Source organism: Dysidea avara, chromosome 7 (assembly GCF_963678975.1).
Source record: "Dysidea avara chromosome 7, odDysAvar1.4, whole genome shotgun sequence".
NCBI lineage: Eukaryota > Metazoa > Porifera > Demospongiae > Dictyoceratida > Dysideidae > Dysidea > Dysidea avara.
In genome coordinates this window covers 15899322-15922083 of record NC_089278.1, presented here as the reverse complement: position 1 = coordinate 15922083, position 22762 = coordinate 15899322, and the positions used below count along the sequence as shown (strand labels likewise).

The 22762-nt window shown below is 37.2% G+C and overlaps 2 protein-coding genes across 2 annotated transcripts; one reads left to right on the top strand and one right to left on the bottom strand.

The window, feature by feature from the left end:
- The first annotated feature begins 302 nt into the window (after positions 1-302).
- Positions 303-20176, top strand: LOC136260540 (DENN domain-containing protein 2B-like). The gene is made up of 29 exons (XM_066054316.1): positions 303-1279; positions 10455-10529; positions 11848-11877; positions 12447-12492; positions 13233-13322; positions 14392-14435; positions 14536-14626; positions 14678-14733; positions 14826-14923; positions 15391-15460; positions 15515-15592; positions 15667-15732; positions 16060-16086; positions 16524-16553; positions 16613-16675; positions 16845-16886; positions 17284-17348; positions 17924-17981; positions 18063-18182; positions 18234-18275; positions 18387-18446; positions 18501-18531; positions 18744-18803; positions 18860-18918; positions 18972-19016; positions 19069-19156; positions 19220-19274; positions 19327-19380; positions 20010-20176. Exons 1-29 carry the CDS (start codon positions 347-349, stop codon positions 20023-20025), a joined length of 2592 nt encoding a protein of 863 aa, XP_065910388.1. The 5' UTR covers positions 303-346; the 3' UTR covers positions 20026-20176.
- Positions 20177-21172: 996 nt separating this feature from the next.
- On the bottom strand, positions 21173-22738 carry LOC136262066 (zinc finger CCCH domain-containing protein 14-like). Its single transcript, XM_066056204.1, has one exon. It carries the CDS (start codon positions 22602-22604, stop codon positions 21291-21293), a length of 1314 nt encoding a protein of 437 aa, XP_065912276.1. The 5' UTR covers positions 22605-22738; the 3' UTR covers positions 21173-21290.
- Positions 22739-22762: the final 24 nt, after the last annotated feature.

Below are 22762 nucleotides of genomic sequence, written 5' to 3'. Positions count from 1 at the left end.
CCTTTACCAAGCTAGCCCAGGAACGAAACAACGGATTGCCTTGAAATTTCTGGTGTGAATAGCTATTCTTATAGGGATTATAAAAATCGAAAAGTGTGTTCTAGTTGATTCATTCTTGGGTGTTATACACGAAGTGTCCGGAATTGTGCGCTGTCCGGAAATACCCGCATTTACCTTAATTAACTCGTCTTTAAACTCGTGACCTACAGAGCCTAGATACTAGTAGCAAATTGCTACTAAATGTTTTCAGTTACACTACACTACAAATAGTACACACCCCCATTTACTCCTTTTATCGCACACTGTCTCACGTGCGAAATATTCGTGACCAAAAGTTTGAGATCTGATGTCTGCCAAGAAACCGTTGCTACCTCCTGGATCAAGATGGAAGACGCTGGATAAAACTCACACCCCTACGTCACTTATAGAGGATGACGATCCCCAGGACTACTCGCAGGAGGCAACGCCCCAGCTGACTAGTCCAACCGGCAACACCAATCGCGTTAAGTTGAGTTCTTCACCTGGTAGCCCCCGTAGTCGTACTCTGCATACAAGATGGCGGAGCTCTGATGACTTGCTTGAAATTAAGAACACATCAACTTTGCCACGTTCATATGAATCCGTTGATGAAGAAAATAGTCCTATCTGTAACAGGCCAAGCCCGCCCATAAGGCCCCAAAATGGTTCGTTAGTGTCAGGTAAGCCTCTGGTCGTTCCAAGAAAAATGCAGACCTCACCACAAGGTAACAGGACTAAACCACCACTGCCAAGAAAACCACGTACTGTTTATGCAACCAACAGAACAGGACCAGCTATTCCACCTAAACCGAGACCTCCACCGACTCCTAAGAAGCTGTCAGGACTGTTGAAGAAATCTGAAAGTCCTGCACTTAACAAAGAGGTGCAACCTGAGTTTAAAAATTCTACAGAACATGAGCCTATAACTGACAAACCAAAACTACCTTCAGGATTGCTGAAGAAATTCAATTCCACTGAAGGTTCTCATCCTCTGGCAAAGATTTCTACTGGTAATGGGGTAACTTCAAGGGAACCATTAGAACTGCCTAAGAAGACTGGTAGTCCCAATAGAGATTTACATCCTCAATCTAAGGATTTCACTGATCACGCAGTAGTTAAAAGAAATCGAGAAAGAGTCACGGAGAAGAATCTAGAGAAGTGCTTAATGAAAGGCAAGGTGGCATCTAAGCAAACAGCCAGCCCTGTTGTTGGTTCTGAACGCTCATCCGACCGTCCTTTGTCAATGATTATTGCTTCACCGGTTAGTTTTTACATTTGTATAGCTATAAACATGTATGTCATTTCTTTGATCCATAAACACATGTGTCATGCTTAAAACTATCCTTATCCGAATACTACATTGTTCCATTTATAAAGCCATTCCTTATTATTTGGCCTTTTCTGAATGTTGTGTATATCACAGACCATCTTTACCAGCGTGAACTAGTCAAAAAATGATGCAACCCCTTGTTATGAAATTATAACTATGCCCACAATGTGTGAGGTAGTGGTAAAACTGTAAAAGTTCTTGAATATAATATGGTGTATACCAATATATATACTTCTGTAATACATTGATGTGGTGATATGTATATGTACATTTGTAATACAGGATATCGCATATGTGTTGTTGAGAAACTTGATATATTGTGCCATTTAAGCTGCATAAACGCCTATCACTTGCCCTATTCTTAACAACGTTTGTCATTCATATCATTCCATTGATGACATTGATACATTATTGTTAGATCATTGTAGCTTTGAAACACTGAATGATATAATGTAGTTTGGTTGTTACTGACAAGAGAACATCTAATTGTGAAATAAGCCCCATACGAATATCATGAACTCTCTTTACTAATTTACCAGCCACTTAATAATGTCATTAGTTGGTAATATGGGAACAGACTTATGTAACAATGTACCACTTGTAACAAGTGTTACACCAAAATGATAGCAGATTTTGGTCCCGTATCTTGCCACATATGTAGCTTCTTGCTATTCTTGTGGGGAAATGCAAGACCAATGAGCGGCAGAAATGTAACAGCAGTTCCTATGTTGTTTCAATGGCATGAGTACTGTTCAAAAATTTTGCAGTAAAATTTATGTTCTGCCATGCCAAGTTTGCCAATGCTATCCAATAAAATCAACTTCACTAGATCCTATCTTGCCAACCAATGACATCACAAAGAAAAAGAGGAGGCAATACAGTGGTACAGTATCTCAGTAATACTTTATTATTTTGATTGTAACTGCTATCCCCCTGGATCTGTGAAATAGTTAAAGCCAGTTAGTACAGGGAGTTGAAATCTTAACAATGAAAAATCAGCCAATCTAACCCAGTGAGAATGTGGGTGTGAGTACAGAGTACTAAGCTCTGCATCACTAGTGATGTGCACAGATGTTGTTGCATTTAGTGTTTCTAGTACATGATTTTTTCTTTTGTTGTTGCTGCTACAATAACCTTAATTCAATCAGATTGTGAGATTGGTCCCCTGTTCTAATGGTGATGTAACTGCCAAGCTCTTGTTGGTTTCCTTTTATCTTCAAAAGTGTTAAGTCAGGACTGTATATAGTACTATCACAGCAACAACTGGATCCTAATAGAGCTGCTTGTGTAGTGATGTGTAAAAAGCCATCTTGTTGGTGAATGTTCAATTAGGGTGTTTATACTTTGTGTGTTACTTGCTGTAAAATGCTATACTACTGTTGTCTGGCCCATACACATCTAGTACATATAACTCTAGTAAGTAACCTGTAGCCACTCCTGTCTATCAGAGAGTATCCAGAGCAGACCTACTGCAAGAAGAAGTTGATGGTGATTTCAACGCCAGCAAACCCTCCATTGTTAACGTGGCCAGGCAGTACGGTAAAGCCTGATATTTTGTTACTGTTCTGTTTGAACATCGCATACTACTCAAAAGTCGTAGTGCATTAATCACATGGGCAGTACATAGTATAAGATGTGCAGTACGCAATGTTCAATCGGACAGAAAATTCACAGAGTCTGTGACATTGTAGTAATAGGTACCAGGAAGAAGGATAAATTCTTAGTGGAAATGTATTATATATATATTGGTGTGGTGCATCTAGACACGCAAATTTATAAACTCTCTGTTGTTCGTACTTCTACTGGCATCCGTTGTCTGTTAGTGGCTTGGAAATAATTTTATCAGTCAATAACCATTGGACTAACTGTATAATATAGTGACATAAGTATAATTAGTTTGGAAAAGAATTAAGGAAATAGGGAAGGTAGTAATTTTACCCCACACAGGAAACATTAATGTGTATATGATGAAGCAACATCCGTTAATGTATCTCCAGCTGTTCTACCAAACTGTAGGGGATTTCTTGTTAGGTGCCTATTGATAGGTTCCACTTTATAGTCCCCATTTCCTTTCAATGTAGGCATGTACCACAAACATCGAGCATTCATCCTGTCTTGAAAAAACTGTCTGAGCATATAAATCTTCTATGGAACGCTAAAGTTATGGAATGTAACTTGTATATTAAAAGTACCAGGACTTTTTAGTAGGCAAGTTGATAGTATTCCAGAGATCTAGGATAAGAACTAGTACGTACATGTAAGCAAATATGATAAAGACATCCAGAGACATAGACTTCATATACTTTCATGTATATTCTATTGTCAAACATATAGTAACAAACTCCTTATATAGCAACACATGTAAACAAACTGATCAAGTTATCTAAGTTTCCTAATTATAAATTACTAACTAATACTAGCTGTTTCTTTCTATGAATAGAGATAGATTATATATACACTTGCTGATAGTGTGATGGCCGAAAACTGAGTACTTAAGATGAATGGTCTGAAGAACACGACTAGAAAGTCTCTTAAAGCACCGCCTGTCTAAACTTGTGTACAAAAATACAGCACTCTAGGGTTGGAGGGGGGGACCTGACAGCACTTGGCTTCGCTTCATGCTGTATTAATCTCTTACCGTATTTTCCATGCACACCTGCTGCAGTGCTCTAAGTAATACAGTTTATCTATAGTCCAACTGAAAACCTATTCCTGAACTCATTGCACACACACACATGCATGTGTTGTGCATATACAATGGACAGTTGGCATTTGTTTCTGCTGATGAAGTGAAATACCAACTGAATGTCAGGTGAGACTTTGAGTGCCCATGCTGTTATCCATGAGACATGGTACAAACCTCCTGCTAGTTACTAATCCTGAGGAATTTCCTGCATCAACTGTAGCACCCAAGTGATGCTCAGGTACCCCAGTGTTAGGTCACTGATCTGGAACAGCTAGCTAGGCTTTCCTTTTTTGGTTTGATGTGCAACTACAGTATTACACATGTCCACTAAGGTTGTTTGAAAAGAATATTTCCATGGGAAATGGAGCTGAAGCTGTATTCTGGCAGGTTGGTTTAGAAACAGTGTCTTGCATAATTATGATTGTTCAGATGTAAGGAATGACTTTGGAAACTAGGCATCATGAATTTTTAGTATCCGAGTACTCTCTACCATTAACAATTGATATGATTGGTAGCCATATACCTATGTGACATGTTTTATGCCAGAGACAATGAACAATATGCACCATTTTAACCAGGCGCACACCCCACTGCTGGCTGCAGGGCATTTGCACCTAGTTGCTGTAATTGTTTTGGTAAGAATGTAGCATAACGTCTGTGTCATTTCACCCATGTGAGCAAACAGTTTTGTGTCAAAAGCAGCCTGCATGTGTGAAAAGAATTAAGGCTTCGTAAACATTGCATTACACTTTCAAGAAGCTAAGCTTTATGCTGAGGTCGATATTTCGAAATTTGAGTTAAATGGGTTAAAGAATACGTTGTGAATAACTTTCCTAATGGGCTATACGGGTGTAATACAACCAAAAATATAGAATTCCTTTGAGGAGAAAGGGGCATGTCCTGTACGTACTTATGCAAACGAAAATGAAGGGCAGCCTTGAGGCTTTCTCTAAACAATCCGCGTGGAGAAAACACTATAAAACAGTTGAGAAGATGCTTGGTTTGTTTGAGCAAGTGTTAAAGAGTTATACTTCCTTAGCAGTGCATAACAATGTAATTACTGAATTATAATATAATAATAATTCATGACTTATGAATTATGGTAAATTACAGTATTTACAAATCTAATTATCTAGCTGAATTAATAATAGCAATAGCATGAATATAAACTAAATTATATACATGCAGGGCCGGAGGAGGGAAAATTGAGTTGGTCAGGCCATTGACTATAATGTTGAAATTGCTACTGTATACATGCCAATGAGAGAGGAGCTGTTGCACAGTGTGCGAAGCACACTCTGTGAAGCACGAGCATTCTAGGGGGGTCTGGGGGCATGCCCCCACAGGAAATTTTTGAAAATTAGACACTCAGATATGCAATTTTAGTGATATTTCACTGCTAGCTAGCTATATAAATATGCTCAAGCCTATCTGTTGTTCTTCAGACTTTCTATACTATGTATAATTGTAGACCTGACATACAGGGGACACAGCATGAAACTTGCTGTATGGTTCATTTAGTTATAGCTAGCAATTAGAAGTTCAATGGGGGTCTGGGGGTGCAACCCCCAGGAGCTTCAGAATTTTTGCAATTTAAAGGCTTGAAAATGCCTTAAAATTTAAAATTGATGCTAAACTTTAAAGTAAAACTAGCTAGCAACTCGCAACTTTCCCCCCAAATTTCACAGGGAACCCATGCAGCATGGCCCCCTTTAGCTAGGATATAATTACCATACAGTGAATTCACACAGCTACAATAAAAAGCTACACAGCTACAAAAATACAGTATACTACTATACTGGTTTGTATGAAGTGAACGGATCATCACGTAAATATACTGGTGGACAGTCACGAGACCAATCAGTATTCGAAAATGGCACGATGTGGGTGAGACTGAGAATTTGCTCAGTATCTCGACAGGACGAGTGGGTAGTTGAAGAGGAGTGATTTCTACTCAACATCTCATCCAGATGGCCACCATGTAATGTATGGGTGTACAGCTTCTTGCCGCGGAATGAGTCATCTGCCGGGTTTGTCACTGCCAGCCCTTCGCCCAGTAAAAGAAGCCAAGAGAGACAAGCCAAGGAATGCTAATGATTACTTTATGAAGATTGAATTGTGATATAAGTGTGCTGGTTTAGAATCAAAGAAGGCACCTGCCTTACACGTGATAAAAATGCCAACTGTCAGCACATGTGATACTGTACGTAGAACCCACAATCATTTCTGTACGAACGATACGAATGCTATGCTGTACTGTAAGGTGATTGGAGGTACTATACGTGTAGTTCTGTGCTTTAGTTAGGCTGAGAAACTAGGTAACTACTCGTGTCATGCATTTTCAATAACATCTGTAAAATGTACGTAGGTACATGTAGATGTGATCGTCCAAAGATTGCATGAGAGTAATGTAGTTCGAGCTGGTCAGCTAGTTGGTTCAACTCCAGATTATTGGTCCGGCTCAGGCCTGACCAACCGGACCGTCTCCTCCGGCCTTGACATGGTTGATTAAGTCAGAAGTATTTACTGCATGAACGCCTGGTTTTTAGAAGTAGCATAACATCAACTAACAATAATGATACTCATACTCTATTAAAGTGTCTATGTTCTTCATGGAGAGCTAATTATGTGCATACATTAGCAATTAACACTGATTCTCTTCAGTTTATTCCAAATCACTTTAGCAGCAAATGTAGAGTAACAAGTGTAAACAAACTTCTTAGTAACACATGTAAACAGGTTAATTGCCATTTCTAATTGACTGAGTGCCACTCTGCACAGTAACTAATACTTTTTGCTACAACATAAAACCTTTTGCTCATTGTTCTTTTTGGATGCAGAAGATGTCACAGATCCCAGCTGTTCTGGCTCCTTTGGTGCATGCCTGTTGCCAAAAGATAGAGTCACTGTGGGTCTGGGATATTTTTACCTCATTCAACATAGTTTTGATGTCAAGATCCAACTCCCCATATTATAGACTCGCACAGCTCCCTAGTGTATTCCAGGAGCCACATATGCATGCATTTGCTTGTCAAGAATTTTTCTTGTATCCTATTATATTTTTAGATGAAAATATTGTATACAAGTAATTGGAGCAGTCCACTGCATAAGCATGTGTACGGTAGTCCTTACAATGCACTTTACAATGGTTAAGAAGTGAGCTCTTTTAGATGTATCTTCTTGCGAGTAGCTACGTGTGTAAATGTGTTAGGATCTTAACATGCTTGATTTAAATTCAGCAGAATTTCTGGTGTACTGTATTTTACCGGTTAATAGCTGCGGCTACTGTAACTTTCAGCAAGGCAAACCCTGTGGTTACTATGTGAAGGCGGCTACTATGGGCTTGTGTGGCAGCAGCCCGTGGTGTTTATATGGATTCATGAGCGACTGACCTTGTTTAATCATCCTTCAATGCTATCATTCATTTTAACTTCTCTCAAAAGTACTACTTTCTGGATTAAAACAACTCCTTTGCCTGATTTATGCTTCAAATGTATCTTGGCAACATTTCCATCAGTATATTTAGATACAAGCCGTGGCTCTTATCCGAGGTCAGCTCTTATCACAATAATTCTAGGCTGTGGAGTGACTACTATCCAGGGGCAGCTATTAACTGGTCGGTAATACTGTTGCAGTATTTTTTACTCATGGGTACCCATGTCAACCATTTAAATGTTGAATTGGATGGTCACATATACTTGAAGGCTTTAAGGTTTAACATCTAGTTTGAATGTCTCAGTACTAGTACATGGTTAGTAGCTAATTAATCACTATGTTACATATTTTGTCTCACCACACCAAATTTGTCTGGCTGGTATCTTTAGAGCGTAAAGTGTTCACGTAGTGTGAACTCAATTGTACTTTAAGAGCATAATGGTTGCTCGTAACAATAACTATGTGTTGTCTATTGTTATTAAATCTTCCACAGATTGTTTCACCCTTCACTTGACAGGGTGTGGACTGTAAATTGTGGGAATGGAGATTTTGCAAACATCAATATTTATTATTTCAGATGTAAACAAGCTTCACACTTGGTTTATGTCCAAATATGGTAATTGTTATGTGCAAGTGGATTCTGCAAGAATATATATAACCCTAGTGGTCCAATCTTGCCTTAGACAAAATTGTGTCCATGGTTGCACAGGTACCACAGCTCTGTCAGCATTCCCAGTGGGAAAATTCTCCGCAGCAACAGTATAAACTTCAAAGTTTTGCTGTAAAAGCTGAGCAGCTAGCCAATATAATCAAATCCACCAAAGCTTGGTGCTTATGCACAAGTTTATTCACACGTAATTTAACCAGGAGTCCAAGAGACCAGTTACATCACAAATAAAAAGAGTACATGAGATAGCAGCCTGGCTCTAGACCTTTAGAAAGGAAGACCTTTTTGATCTTCATCTCTGAGAAGTATGGCCCTGCAGAATTTTAGTATTTATGTTGCCCGAGCGATGCACTACTAATAGTCCTTAAGAGCTACGTACAGTGCTATAACTGCTGTTTTCTGTTGAGCTAATGACCATGGTACCCATACTACCTATGTATACAGTATCAGTTGTTATGTCATACTGTGCAGCCACCCAGACAAAATTACATTATCCATGGATGATGTCTAATTGAGTGTGTTGTACGTAGACCTTCATCCATAAGAACATTGGCAAATAGTTGATCCTTGAAATTTAGCAGCTAAATTATGTAACTTAAAATGCAAGTGTGATGTACTAGCTAGCTGTATGTTTATGTACACAAGTTAATATAATAGTTTATGTAGAATACTACACTGTACACTGGATCGGCAGTTGTTTTTGTCACATTTTGTCTTATTTCTACAATCCTTGTACATGGGTAACTAGTGACCCTTCAAAGTTACAACTTTACCAGGTCCTCAACTCACCACACCTTCTTCATTTCGAAGCAGTTTGTTATCTCTGGTGTCTACAAGTCACTTTTGTTGTATACATGACACATGGAAAACTGTAAACATGCCATGCCACACCCCATTCAAGTGGGACTATTACTGAGAACACAACTTGTAGCTGGAACCATAGATGCTGGAACAGATGTCAGTTGACTCCATTCATTACACATTACTATATGTTGTATTAAACCTTGCAGTAAATAGTGTCAGTGGACAGTTTCATAGTCACACACGTTTCATTAACAAGACACATCTTTCCATTAGCTAAGCAATGTTTGTCTCTATTTCCCTTAGCAAACTCTCTAAATTAAGGCACGATAAAAACAACCTCCACAACAAGTACAAAAATTATGGTCTGAACTGGTCTGGCTTCTGCATTTTTGCATGAGGAAAACCACTATATTGTCGCAAAAAGGAAAAAGATCTTGGTCGCAAAAAAATATCTTGGCCCCAAAGTGTGGTTCCTAACCTCAAGAATGTGTCCCTACCAACACTTTTTATGTTCAAAGTGTTTATTAAAACAAGCACTAGCACTGCTAATAATGTGGTATTACCCATCAACACTTACAGGCAAGACATGATATACTTCAATTAGCCAATTAACCCCTCTGAGCTGTTATGGACACATCATACATATAAACAATACTGCAGCCATACAGAGCTGTGTGGAGTGTAGGGATTCAACTGCAGAGATGAACTGTACTATATTTAGAAGTGCTTTACTGCCATGATGAATATCAAACAACCTTTGCAAAGTTTACTGCATTAATACAGTGTATATGTGTATTTTATTATTGACAGTGAAATTGCTCTACTTTCAGGAGGCACACGTTAATTTGTGCTCTTCACGGTGTAGCTGTAGCGTTCTATTTGAGTAACTGTTTATTACTGAATTGTGCTCTCTTTTATGGCGTTCCTTTTAACAAACACAAATTATAGCTTTATTGGTTATAGATAAATTCACACATATCTTCAAATTACCATTTGCTATATATGTACACGACTATACACTTGTGTACACATGTACTATATTTTATCGTTGGCATGTGATTGATACATGTGCAAGTAAAAAGGTTTTGTTTATTAAAACCACATCCTTAATAGGGCAATACAATTCATTGTGTCTTTGGCATAGAGAGTCCTTTATAAAGTTGAACCTCTTTAGGACATTTGTAATTAACAGAAAAAAGTCTCCATGTTAGAACAATTATGTTGAAGCAGCTAAGGCTGAATAACAGCAGTGATAGTAAAACATCTAATCCTCAGTATAGCCTATTTACGAATCATTCAAATATACACTTGGTTGGATGCTAGACTTCACTAAGAGTTGGGTTTCAAACATGACTACATTTTATGTTGATGTGAATGGTTGCTACAGGATGACATTGTTATGGCTTATAACATCATTAAGCATTTCTTAGGGTTCACTGTTTGTCAGATATATTTAAAAGCTGTCTGATTCTTCTATGCCATCATTATTGAGGTGTATTCATTGTTTTTGTTAGAGTGCTGTTGAAGAAGATTTGCTGCCATCTTATAGTACTATTCCTAGGGCCAAACATTCTAGAGAATCTGCTAAGGTAAGTACATCTATACTGTATACATATCACTGTCATGTAGACTGAGAACTGTAATATATTGTTAATGGTTAGTACAATTATCTGGTAGACTATACTTACTAAAAGTTGATAGTACTAATCTTAGGCACAGTATAGTTTGTTAGCTTATTCACCTATTGATAGGCTAAATGTGCAGTAGAAGTGATGAATGTGTTCACATTGTATATATACACACTGTATAGTAGATCCTCTTTATTTATGAGACCATTATAAAGTGCCTTCATCAGTGAGGATTTCAAAAATGTAGATGTATGCACATACACTATGGCAAATGGTATTGTGGGTGTGTACATGCAGTAGTGTGTGTTGGATTCCACTATATACTGTATAGTATGTGATGGTAAACATTAGCTACAGTCTATGTACAGTGCACACATGGGACTATATATTGTAACATGTTCTAGGTACACAAACAGTATACATACATACATACATACATACATACATACATACATACATACATACATACATACATACATACATACATACATACATACATACATACATACATACATACATACATACATACATACATACATACATACATACATACATACATACATACATACATACATACATACATACATACATACATACATACATACATACATACATACATACATACATACATACATACATACATACATACATACATACATACATACATACATACATACATACATACATACATACATACATACATACATACATACATACATACATACATACATACATACATACATACATACATACATACATACATACATACATACATACATACATACATACATACATACATACATACATACATACATACATACATACATACATACATACATACATACATACATACATACATAAATAGAACTTAACACAACATGTACAATTGTACATTCGACTGTCAAGTATAAAGTCTCTTGTTTTAATAGACACACACACTTTGCAATACCTATACATGCAGCACATATTAGCTTGGAGCATTCACTGAAACTGTCACCCAATGGTGCGTGTGTCAGATTTTTAAAGAGATATTGGCTTGTTAAGGTCCAATAGTATTACATTTTGAAAGTGTCTTTGGGCACAGCAAATGGAGAGATGTCAGATTTGAGGCATTTCACTGTGTGTATGTGCATGTCTGTATATGAAAGGTATTGAGATAAGAATCTTTTCTACAAAGTTAGCTGTATAAAACAATCGTTGTGTTATCTGGCAAGTCCAGGGTTTGTTGTAGGCGGTTAATAGTATACAATTGTTTAATTGTGTGTTTATGCTCCTCTAGAAACTAGCAATGACAACTACTACAAACAAGGTGAGATGAGTTTTATAACTTGTGTAACAGACACAGTTCGTAGAAAAGTTGATGACAAAAATCATGCAGCTTTTTATTCAAGCCGACTGGTAAAGTTAAATATTTAACCAGTAGTCCATAGTTTTGTGTATCAGTCCCTTCAGCATACACTGTAGATGGCATATACGTACCATACATGGATTCCCTGTTTACAGCTAAATCCACCACACTATTTAGTTAGCACCACACAAATGATGTAATGGTAGGTCTGTGATGAGTTTTTACTTCATCCTGATGTAGCTACATAGTACGGCTTTGTCCTGTATCTTCTCTTATGATGTAAGCTAGGTAGTGAGCTAGGTAATAAAGTACATAGAAGGATTTCTTAGGTGGTGGTTGAATCTATACTAGTTCCAGCCCATCCTTTTCATTTGTCTCAGATTAGAAAATGATTTTTATCTGTTTACATTATCAGTTGTATCGGAAGCAGAGGGCACACATAGATTACATCACAACCCATTTTAAGTAATTATTTTGTTATTTGAGTCCTTGTCTATCTTGATCCTTTACTGATTTTCTAATTCTTGCAGCAACGGAAGGGAATATTTCAGAAACTGAAAAGAGTATTGCAACTAGGTGAGCGTTGAGAGAAATGTGCTGTACGTAGTGTGATTTTAAAATTTTAATGCTATTTGTAATTATAATTTATGGTGGCGGTTAAATCTTGTGTAGCAGACCGTGATCTGTTATTTTATATTTGTACAGTTTATAACATACACACCATACACACAAGTAGGTACTTATGTATACCATAGTCTATTGTGACATCCTTCTGTGACAATCTGGTCTCTACAGTTGTCATCTTTGAAGAATACTTTTACAATTAGCTGCTTCATAAATCTCTTGTTATATGGTAGCCAAGTTTTACCATGAACCACAACTACCTACATGCACATATACACACCCAGCGTGTACTTGCCATCTGTCTAATACATATGCTTCAATTTGTACATGCACACGTGCGTGTTATACTATAAACATCTTCATGCATGTATGTACTGAAACATACATACAAGTAAGACCATCCAAGGGTATTGTTATGAGAAAGTATGTAGTTTGACCAGCCATATATGTGTAATAACAACACTTAGTAATGATGTGTATGGCATGTCATGCATTTAAAGTAGACATTGAACGTAGAGAATTTGAAGGTACCAGTTTCCAAGCTGTGCAGTTCTTTTAGGCACTTGCCTAGACAGCAAGCTGTCGGGGATTTTTCTGCATTCAACAAAAGTTTCATTGTTGATATTCTTACGTCCAGTTATACAGCGTTCTTGTGGGTCCCTTGTGGAATAATCTGCTTTTATCATGTGTAGGTGATGCTTCAAGTAGTTCAAGTAGTGAAGAAGAGGAAGAAACTACTGGGGAAGATGAAGTAGACATGGACAATAGAGGAGGCACCATTAGTAAGAGATTGTGTATTTTGTACACAGTTATACATATATACAAGTGGCTGTGGGAATTTATTAAGTTTCGTGCTATATATTTTTCTAGTTACGTAGTATAGTTGGGTTACACCCTGTACATTTGATCTGCTGTGTTTCCCAGGCTGTGGTTCTCATACAGACAGAAATGTGGATCGTATATCACTTGCTTCTTAGCTAGGAATGCCATGTATGTACTGAGCTAAAAGAAGGTTCTGGGAGAATGATTGCTATCCCAACACGCTTTTGTGTTGAGTTGAATCTTGTGGTATTCATTGCTTTTGATGCATGACCAACCTCCTCTAAAAAGAAGCATTTCTACATTTACTTGTGGTAATAGTTCCATGCTTGTAGTGCCGTCATGAATACATAAGGAGAGAATTAGGTATCATCATCCTCTTGTGATTTCAAAAAATAATAAATCTTGGAAGTTACTATGTAGTGCTAAAGTTTGACGGGAGAATTTTGATGCATTTGACAATTTACTTGTGGTTCATCAAAAATTTCTCTGTTAAAATGTCAGCGACTTTGACATGTCAAAAAAGATGACTTAATTTTTATTCATTGTGTATATAATAATATATTGTTATGTGTTGTAAACAATGACACATATTCTGTACACCACATTATTAAACCTTTGTGTACAAAGATGAGGTAAATAGTATTTCTGCTATTGATTATACTGTGTATAGGAGATTTAATCAACGTAGTGTACCACTTTGAATGTTTTCATTGTTAGCTAATTAGATTTACTATTGACTTCAATTCCCATTGTATTGTCTATATGAATGATAACCTAGACTATCACTTGAAGTATTGTGTTACTGTAACTAAATGTTTTATGTGAAAGTTGTACCACTAAATAGCCACTGAGCTAGATGCTCTGTTCATAGTATGGCTTAGCTGAAAATAGAGATTGAAAGTGTTTGGGACTATTTAGTTACACGAAGCCCGTTTGTTCTCAAAAGCAAGCTGTCTAACTTGAGTATCATTTTGATGTCTGTTGCATGTAATATACTTTAACAATGTGCTTGTTTTCTCCCTTGTGCAGAGAGTAGACCAAAACTAAGACATGTTTCCACAAAAGATATGGAGGTTAGAATTTCTTTTGTTGTGAAGTATACACCGTACGTACATATACACTGGTAGTTCATGTATGTGCTGTGGTTTGCTGTTAGACTTTGTGTCTTACTAGAGGAAACGTGCTAGTATGGTCGATGCCGCCGATCCGTCACACGAATATCGACACTTGTTTGAGTTTGTGTTGGTGGTTGGACTTAGAAAAGGTACACACCCACAATGCTAACAGTAAGTATGTATTTTACCACTCTTTTCAGTGGAGACTCCTAATGGAAAGTTGGAGCCTCATGTGACATACAGATTTCCACCAGCGGTAAGTGTCAGACATTGAAACTATTGTTGTCTTATTATGTATAATACACAAGTACTGCATACCTATACAGACATCTCTATCGTATACTTTAGTCGCAGCAGGAAATTGCTAAAGACCAGGCTTTACAAGAAATACCAAATTTCTGCTTTCCAGATGCTAACAGTGTACAGCCAGTTACAGAATATTCAAGGTACAGTTGTGTGTTATCCGTGACAGTTACGTGCGACTGTGTCTGACTTATGGTGCTACCAGTATACACACTAATTCACCGCCAAACACTTGTCACTGCTTCTGCAGCTGTTAGACAGCTTATATACACCCATGATGTGCATTTAGATTGTGAAGCTGTGCATCAATCTGCTTAGCAATGTTATTACACAAGTTATGACTGCTGTGCTCACATTGCCGATCAGTTGGTGGACATAGCTATAGTGCTGTGTAGCGGGGAAGTGATTACAGAATGTGGTGAATGATGTGTAAAGCAATACATTACATCACATGTACTCAGTGGAGTTGTGTTAAGGTTTCTGGTGGGGTAGATAGCACCTTGATGTGTGAGCTAACATTTGATTTCAACTAATTACTGTACATTGTTTTCATCATAGCAATTACTACTACGTTTGTATGGATTCATGTTGTCTTTTTTTTTTTCTTTAGTGAAACATTTTCATTTGTGTTAACTGATGTGGAAGGCAACAGAAGATTTGGCTACTGTAGGAGACTATTGGTAAAGATTGTTAACCTCGTGTGTGTTCCATCATCACTCACCATGTGTTACTAGCCATCAGGAACTGGTCCCCGTCTACCTGAAGTATATTGTATAGTCAGTTCTCTGGGATGCTTCTCTATGTACAAGAAGGTACATATATTATGCCTGTATACCCAGTCCAAGCTGACTGTGTAGTCATGCATACACACCTTGTTCTACTGTAGATACTTGACAATCTCGAAGAGAGAAGGAAGGCATCACCTAGTGCAGCATTTACACTATTAAAAGCAGTGAGTAAAATTGACTGTTGTTGTAATCCACATGTAAATTGGAATATTTGCTCATTGTGATATTAACATTATTTACGAAAGAAAGTATGGCGCGTCAGTACAGTAAACACGTATTTAGTCCTTGTTATTTTGAACATACAGTAGACTTTAACACTGAAAAAGCCACTTTGTTTTGATAAGTCAACACACGCCCATGCTATACTAATACCTATGCATAATTTTCAACAGTCCTTCAATTTTAAAAGGTCATGTGAGCAAGTCTACTATACTATAGTACTTCAATGATTTGCCGTGTACTGTATATTTATCTTGTATTTTATCTTACAGATCATAGCTAATCCTTTTCCTGCTCCAGTAAGTAAACGTACATGTGTTATATTTTCTGATTCTGTGCCTGTAAATGAGCACTGTATTGCCTCGAAGTATAGCCCAGGAATTTATTTCTTTCAAGTCCCAGTTACTGAACAAGATTAGTGGCTATATGAGGCTGGCGGCCAGTGTTCACGTGTTGCTTGGAATCAGCTTCATATTCTTACATAGTGATTTACTTTCCTCAAACATACTGTACAGATTAACATTAAAAGGAAAGCCATAAAATGCTTTTTGCTTCACAGTATTGTTACTGCAGTAGACATTCATTTGAGATCTGCCATCATTTATTCAAAACCTGGCATTTATTTTGCTGTAATGCTCTCTGCCCCATGATACCAAGTGTTAGACTGGCTGTAATTCGAAACAATACAGTATATTGTGTACAATACTATATGCTTTATATATTAAATTTCCAATAGGGCAAAAGCATAGAAGTCAGTGCCTTTAATGTGAGTTAGCTATTACTACATTTGATCACTAGTACACACCGACATGTACCTGCCTGTAGGTCAAAGGGGATGGCATGCAAAAGATAAAGTTTACAAGACCGATGGATTCAAGACTTGAACATGTGAGTTTATATTACTTTACATACATCGTCCATACTATGAATCAGTGGGATTATGAATCTGCTTATAAGCTGTATCAATGGTGTCTCACCTTTGTACATGTAAACTCCTTCCCCTTATTGTTGCAAAGTGTTGTGTACATATTAACACTGCATTGTGCTGTTCCTACAGATTGATTTCAGCATCTTGTTTAGTTGCTTGGACATTAAACATGTATGTTGAATTACTGTTGTGTAATGTATTAATACAACCTTTGCTCGTATACATTTTAAATTTGTGTTTGAATTGAAACTACAAATGCATGCATCAGTGTGTACAGTCATGCATTTGTGTGTTATACATTACTTCAGAGTCTATCTGTTTTCTGTATGCATTGATATTCTCAGTTGTTCATAGATTATAGAATCAATATGTATGCTCACCATATTGATTGCCATATGCATCGGTAGCTCCATATACAAGTGTGTAGTTATATGGCTTTGCCTTTGTTTGAGAAGCGTCCTTGTTTGTGCAAATACATGTTGACATGTACACATACATATCTATGTACAGTAATATTCTCAAATGTCACATGCCGGAATACCATGATGATCTATGTCATGTGTTTCAGATTATTCAACTGTTTTCTGCAATGCTAATGGAAAGAAGAATCATATTTTGTGCAGAAAAGCTAAGGTTGGTATTATGTATCTACTAGATGGGTATAAGGTTAACCATCACACTGTAATAGTACATGTGGCATGGCTGTCAACTGAGACTGATGAAGTTTGTTAAACTTTGCCTCTCTGACTGGAATGTGCTCTAATAGAACAGTCACATAAGGTTTACCACTCCAGTAGGCCACTCAGTTTTTTCTGACTGATACAAGTATCACTTTTTTTTAAAGTTTACCGAACCTCTTACTAATAAAACACAGAAAGGTATAAGTGTTACACTATGGATATCTGGTATGAAGAAATATCTGTATGATGTGTATGTGAACTTCAGTTATGGTACTTGCATACAGGAGTCATGTAAAATGTAGTTTATATACGGTGAATCTTCAGGGATCATTGTTCGTAGAGTTTGACTACTCTAATAGAACACACACCTACTGCAATACAATACACACATCACACTGGTAACAAATACTCTAATTGAACAGTCATTTAACAGTCAAGGTGTTCGGATATAACTGAAGATCCACTGTATTCTAAGAATAGTTAACATAATTCACAACATTTCTATCATTGGTTCTTTTTCTTGTTTAGCACCTTTTCATCATGTTGTCATGCTGTAACCTCACTATTGTATCCATGTGATTGGCAGGTATGTATCACACATTGTGTAGTTCTCTGTACTTTAGTGTTAGAGCTTCTGTTATGTGTGTGTGTGTTGCTATGGTTACAGCACATATTTATTCCGGTGTTACCTAACAAGTTAATCGACTTCTGCTGTTCTCCACTACCGTACATACTGGGGTTACTGCCACAAAATCTACCACTATTAGAGGACATGGATATGGAAGAGGTGTGTGTATTATTCCCACAATACCGTCTGTTATAAATGTGTTCACCTTAGGCATATATAGTTCATCTTGACAAAGGAAAAGTGTTGAACAAGGTTAGCATAGTGTTAAGACTATTTGTATACACAATAATATGTTGCCAGTGGTATTATATACTAGGATGTATTATATGATGATGTAAGGAATTGCTGTTTGTATTACTGTAGGTTGGAGATGAATCAATGATATTGCCGGCTAAGGCAAAGGCATATCTTCAGGAGCACTTGGTTAGTGTACTGTATTGTTGTACTGTGTTTGATGTTGTGATGTTTAACTAACAGGCCATCATCTTAGAGCAGTATGAACAACAAGGTACTTGTATAAGTTGTGATACAGTGGAACCTTTATATAATGGATGCTGATTTTGATGAAACTTGTACTGTTAGAAGGAGGGTTGTCCTTTTTCAGATATAAAATTGTGGTCTATAGGACCTCCGAAAGCATAACAGTGTCCTTTATATGGAGTATCCTTTAAGAGTGTCATTTACATTTTGTGTCATATCTTATTTTCATTGTTCTGACAGGTGTTCTTGACAGCACTGCCATATCTGATACATTCATTACTTTCTTTGCCCACTTGTTTGGTAAGAAACGTCCACTGGATCATAATCACAGTATAAATGTGATGTGTGTTCTATAGGTAACTATTCACAATTTATGGAAGTCAAAGATTCTGACACAGGAGAAAAAGTATTCAAGGTTTGTACACGTTGCATCTGTGTGGATACAGTATACACTTGTTGTTTATGTAGACAGAGAAGTATATTAAGAGCTTCAGCTCAGAGGCTGTTAGGAGGGTAAGTGTATAATAGTACATGTATACACAAAGTTGACATGTTTCTTTCACAGTTTTTAGATGCATTCCAAAACACTCAAATGTTTAACGTGTTTATACAAGAAAGAGACACACCTTCAATATATTCTACTATAGCAAATGGTAATATTATAGTACACACATACAGAGTTGTGGGTTTACCTCACTCAATGTGTGTTTGTTTAGGTTATTTTGAGAAACATTTAACTAGATTAAAGGAAAGAAGCAAAGACATAGCTTCGTAAGTCTCATTATGAGCTATATGCTAATTAATGATCACCGTTGTACTGTAGCATGAATGTTGGACATTCGCTAGCTTCAAAATGGAAAAAGTTTGTTACTAGAAAGTGAGTTAAAACATACACCAGATACATGCTTGCACCATAAGTGTGCAAAGTTGCTACAGAGTAAAAACAAGCTTCCACCTGTGTATAATATATGTAGTATATCTGTGACAACCCAACTTGTTTCAATAACTCCTTCATCTACAAATGCCTATATAGCCATTATCACCTTGACTGGTGCTCAAGTAGTTTCTACACATTTTATCTATTGTAGTAAACCAAGAGAACTTTGAGTCCTTGTTCATAGCATTCTCTGTAAAAGTTGGGCTTACATGAATGTTCTCATGCATTCACGTACTGTGATCTCTCCCCTCCCATCCCTGATAAAGCAATACAACAACCATGTACTGTATGGTAGAGGAAACTTTGACAGTATAAAAGATCCGATTGAATTGCCATGTTTTGTCATGTGTCACTACACATTGCTGGTAGCTAATGACGGCTGGAAATATCCTTAGCAGAAAAGTTTAGCAAATTAAAGGACAATTCACCAAATCTGCCAATGTTTTATACTGCCAAAGATTTCTACTATGTGGTACGATACTCTTAATAGAATGGTCACACTGTGTGTATAACATAACTGAGCATTACAATGCATACCAGTGTAATCATAACATTTATGTTCTGTACAGATTCAGAAGTTCCTAGTTATGATCTGGACAAAAGAAATCTATGATGTTATTTTCTGTTGTCAATTTTTATGTATTATTTATTTTCTTGTACCATCTGTGTTGTACTGTATACAGTAACTGTCTTATTAATAATATGAAGTGGAAAAATTTTCCACTTATGTAGGAAACACCATCAATTGATAGAATACTAGTGCATGAAAGCAAACATCAGTGAGGCTAAAGTGTTTAGTTGTTTCAATAAATGAAGCAAATAATGGAAGACCAATATTATTAACTTTTAATGAAGCCCACTAACATCTTTAATGCATATAGCTTTGATGCACAGGGTCTGTCGGTCCATGTTCATATGACACATTCTCCTCTGTTACGAAAGCTAATATAGCCAGTGTACTGTGTCTTTACCAATGAACAGAAAAAAATCAGATTCATGATCCTTCAGCAACATGTGTAGTTCAGGCATGTGTCAGCAGTGGCTTGAGTGCCAGTATACTTTCAGGCATGATAAATGATATCCAATAGGAAGGGGATCAAAGCATTGCATAGCAGGACCTCAGAATTTCTCTACAAGTAAGAAAACCAAGTTATCACATGATGGTATATTATTCTAAAACAATTGTACCTTTGAAAGTTGTGGCATGATGGGTTATTATTTAGCTACTGGCCATGGAAATTTTTGAACAGCATAACAGGTAAATTTTCACTTACTGTACTTTGGGGATACCAAAGTGCTCTTGGTAATATCTGCAGCTGATCTAATACTTGTGTGCAATTGTGCCATTCAAGGCATCAATGTGTCATTACTCATGCCGTAGGGCCCTGCCACCTAGCTTCTAGGCTACCCTGATGAATGAGTACAAGCAGAAGGCTTCAGATGAAAGATGTGACTTAGGATACTGGGTACATTGAAAGGAAGATAATACTCTAATAGAACAGTCAGAAAAATAACTCATAATATAGATGCCAGCTGTATGTATTAGACTATACCTATGAGTTGATGTGAGGGTATTTGAAGGTGTAATATGTGCATGCACTTAGGTGTGCAAATTCCACTAGAAGTGTGAAATGTACATGGCTGCATGAATACACAGTAGTTATATATCTATGTACATACACAAATTAAAATATTACACTAGCACACCATTCATTTGTTACTACACATGATCTCACATCAAGAACCACATATCATACTCATCAGACAACAACTGATAAACCATACATAAACCATGTTACTATATATAGCAATGCTAAGATAAATACTAACATGTCCATAAGCAGCAGTAGCTATATATTAGCTGGGACTGGCATATGTGTTGTCTTCTCTGTTGTTACAAACTTTCGTTCACTCACATGTGTTTTAGAACTCCACACGTACTGATTAGACTTATATTGTGATCCCTTAGGATTCCATGAATACGATGGCATCATACCGGTGGATGGAAGAGCAACAGCTTCTGGTCCCATAGCTTGCTTACGTCTTGGAGCGGTATGAAGAAATGGACATCCGGGCTTCAAGCACTGTGCATTGAATTTACATATAGGGTGGACAAATCTACACTTGTCACCAAATTTGCATTTGGGGAATAATTTACAAGGAATAGATGGATGGTGGTAGGGGCAAATGTCACCATTTTTACAGTTGGGCCAATAGCGACATCTCTCAGGCATCTTACCACCTGTGAGGCTACCAGATTCAGTTGGTTCATCAGCTTCAGTCGTAGGCAACTCTTCTTGTGATGGTTCACTCTTATATTTCTCGTCAACTTCATTCATTGTCACAACAAATTTAGGACGGACAACTACTCTTTCTGTCTGAACTGTATCATCTGCTGCATCTGCAGGCTCATCGCTTTTAGTAACTGCCGACTCTTGGTTGTTTCTTTTCCCTAAACGCTTCCTTAAATCTCCTGGAAGTAAGTCTATAACATCTTTGCTCTCTTCATTAGCCTGTTCAGTGGTTGATGAATCTGGCTGTGACTTGATAGCCTTTTTATTTGATCTGCTGCGACTACCTCCTGAGTTACTTCCTTGGATAGCACTGATGGCCTTCATCAGTATTCTCCCAGATGGCTGTGGCTTACGGTCAGGCTTCTTGATGACACTAGCTAAAGTAGTTGTTACTGGCTCATCGTCCTCTTCTTCTTCTTTGTCTGAACTAACAGCTGAATCAGACTGCTTACTGGAATGATGGGTTTTTTCGTGAGTTGTTGGCTCATGGACAATTTCTAACTGTTGGTAAGTTGAAGATCTGTTAGTTTCTTTGTCTTCTTCTTTTCTTGATCTCACGATAATTTTCCTTTTTTGGGGAGGTTTGGTTTCAGTTGCAGGTACGTCTTTAATTTCTAAGGCGTCAATGCTTCGCTTCTGTCCAGTGGGGGACAATAATTCTGGTTTTTCCAAAACTTCTTTCAGCCATTTGGAAAATCTGCTAGTGTTGTCGCCTAAGAACAGCTCCAAGTCTTGAGAAATTTGTGAGACAGTCTTTTTGTTGGCCAGCATGACTAAAATGTAGTCAGGCAGTTCGTTATCGATGTAAGCATCATAATCCTTTAATTTATTCACAATGGCTTCTTTCAAAGTGTCAGACCTATACGCCATATTAATCTAGAACAAGCACGTGTCAGACCTATCAGCAACGAGTGTCAGACCTATCAGCAACGCTCTCTCGGTATCTGAAAACCACAATCAAATCCTACCAGTATGAAACACCTGGTGTGTCCAGTACTATGTGCTATCTATGCCTGGAGATAAACAAT

Bases quoted from the DNA above. Each gene is read 5' to 3' on its own strand.
- LOC136262066 (XM_066056204.1), bottom strand. From the start codon at position 22,604: ATGGCGTATAGGTCTGACACTTTGAAAGAAGCCATTGTGAATAAATTA.
- LOC136260540 (XM_066054316.1), top strand. From the start codon at position 347: ATGTCTGCCAAGAAACCGTTGCTACCTCCTGGATCAAGATGGAAGACG. The intron at 14,734-14,825 runs GTAAGTGTCAGA...CGTATACTTTAG, and splicing joins CATACAGATTTCCACCAGCG to TCGCAGCAGGAAATTGCTAA. The intron at 18,183-18,233 runs GTGTGTGTATTA...TGTTCACCTTAG, and splicing joins AGGACATGGATATGGAAGAG to GCATATATAGTTCATCTTGA.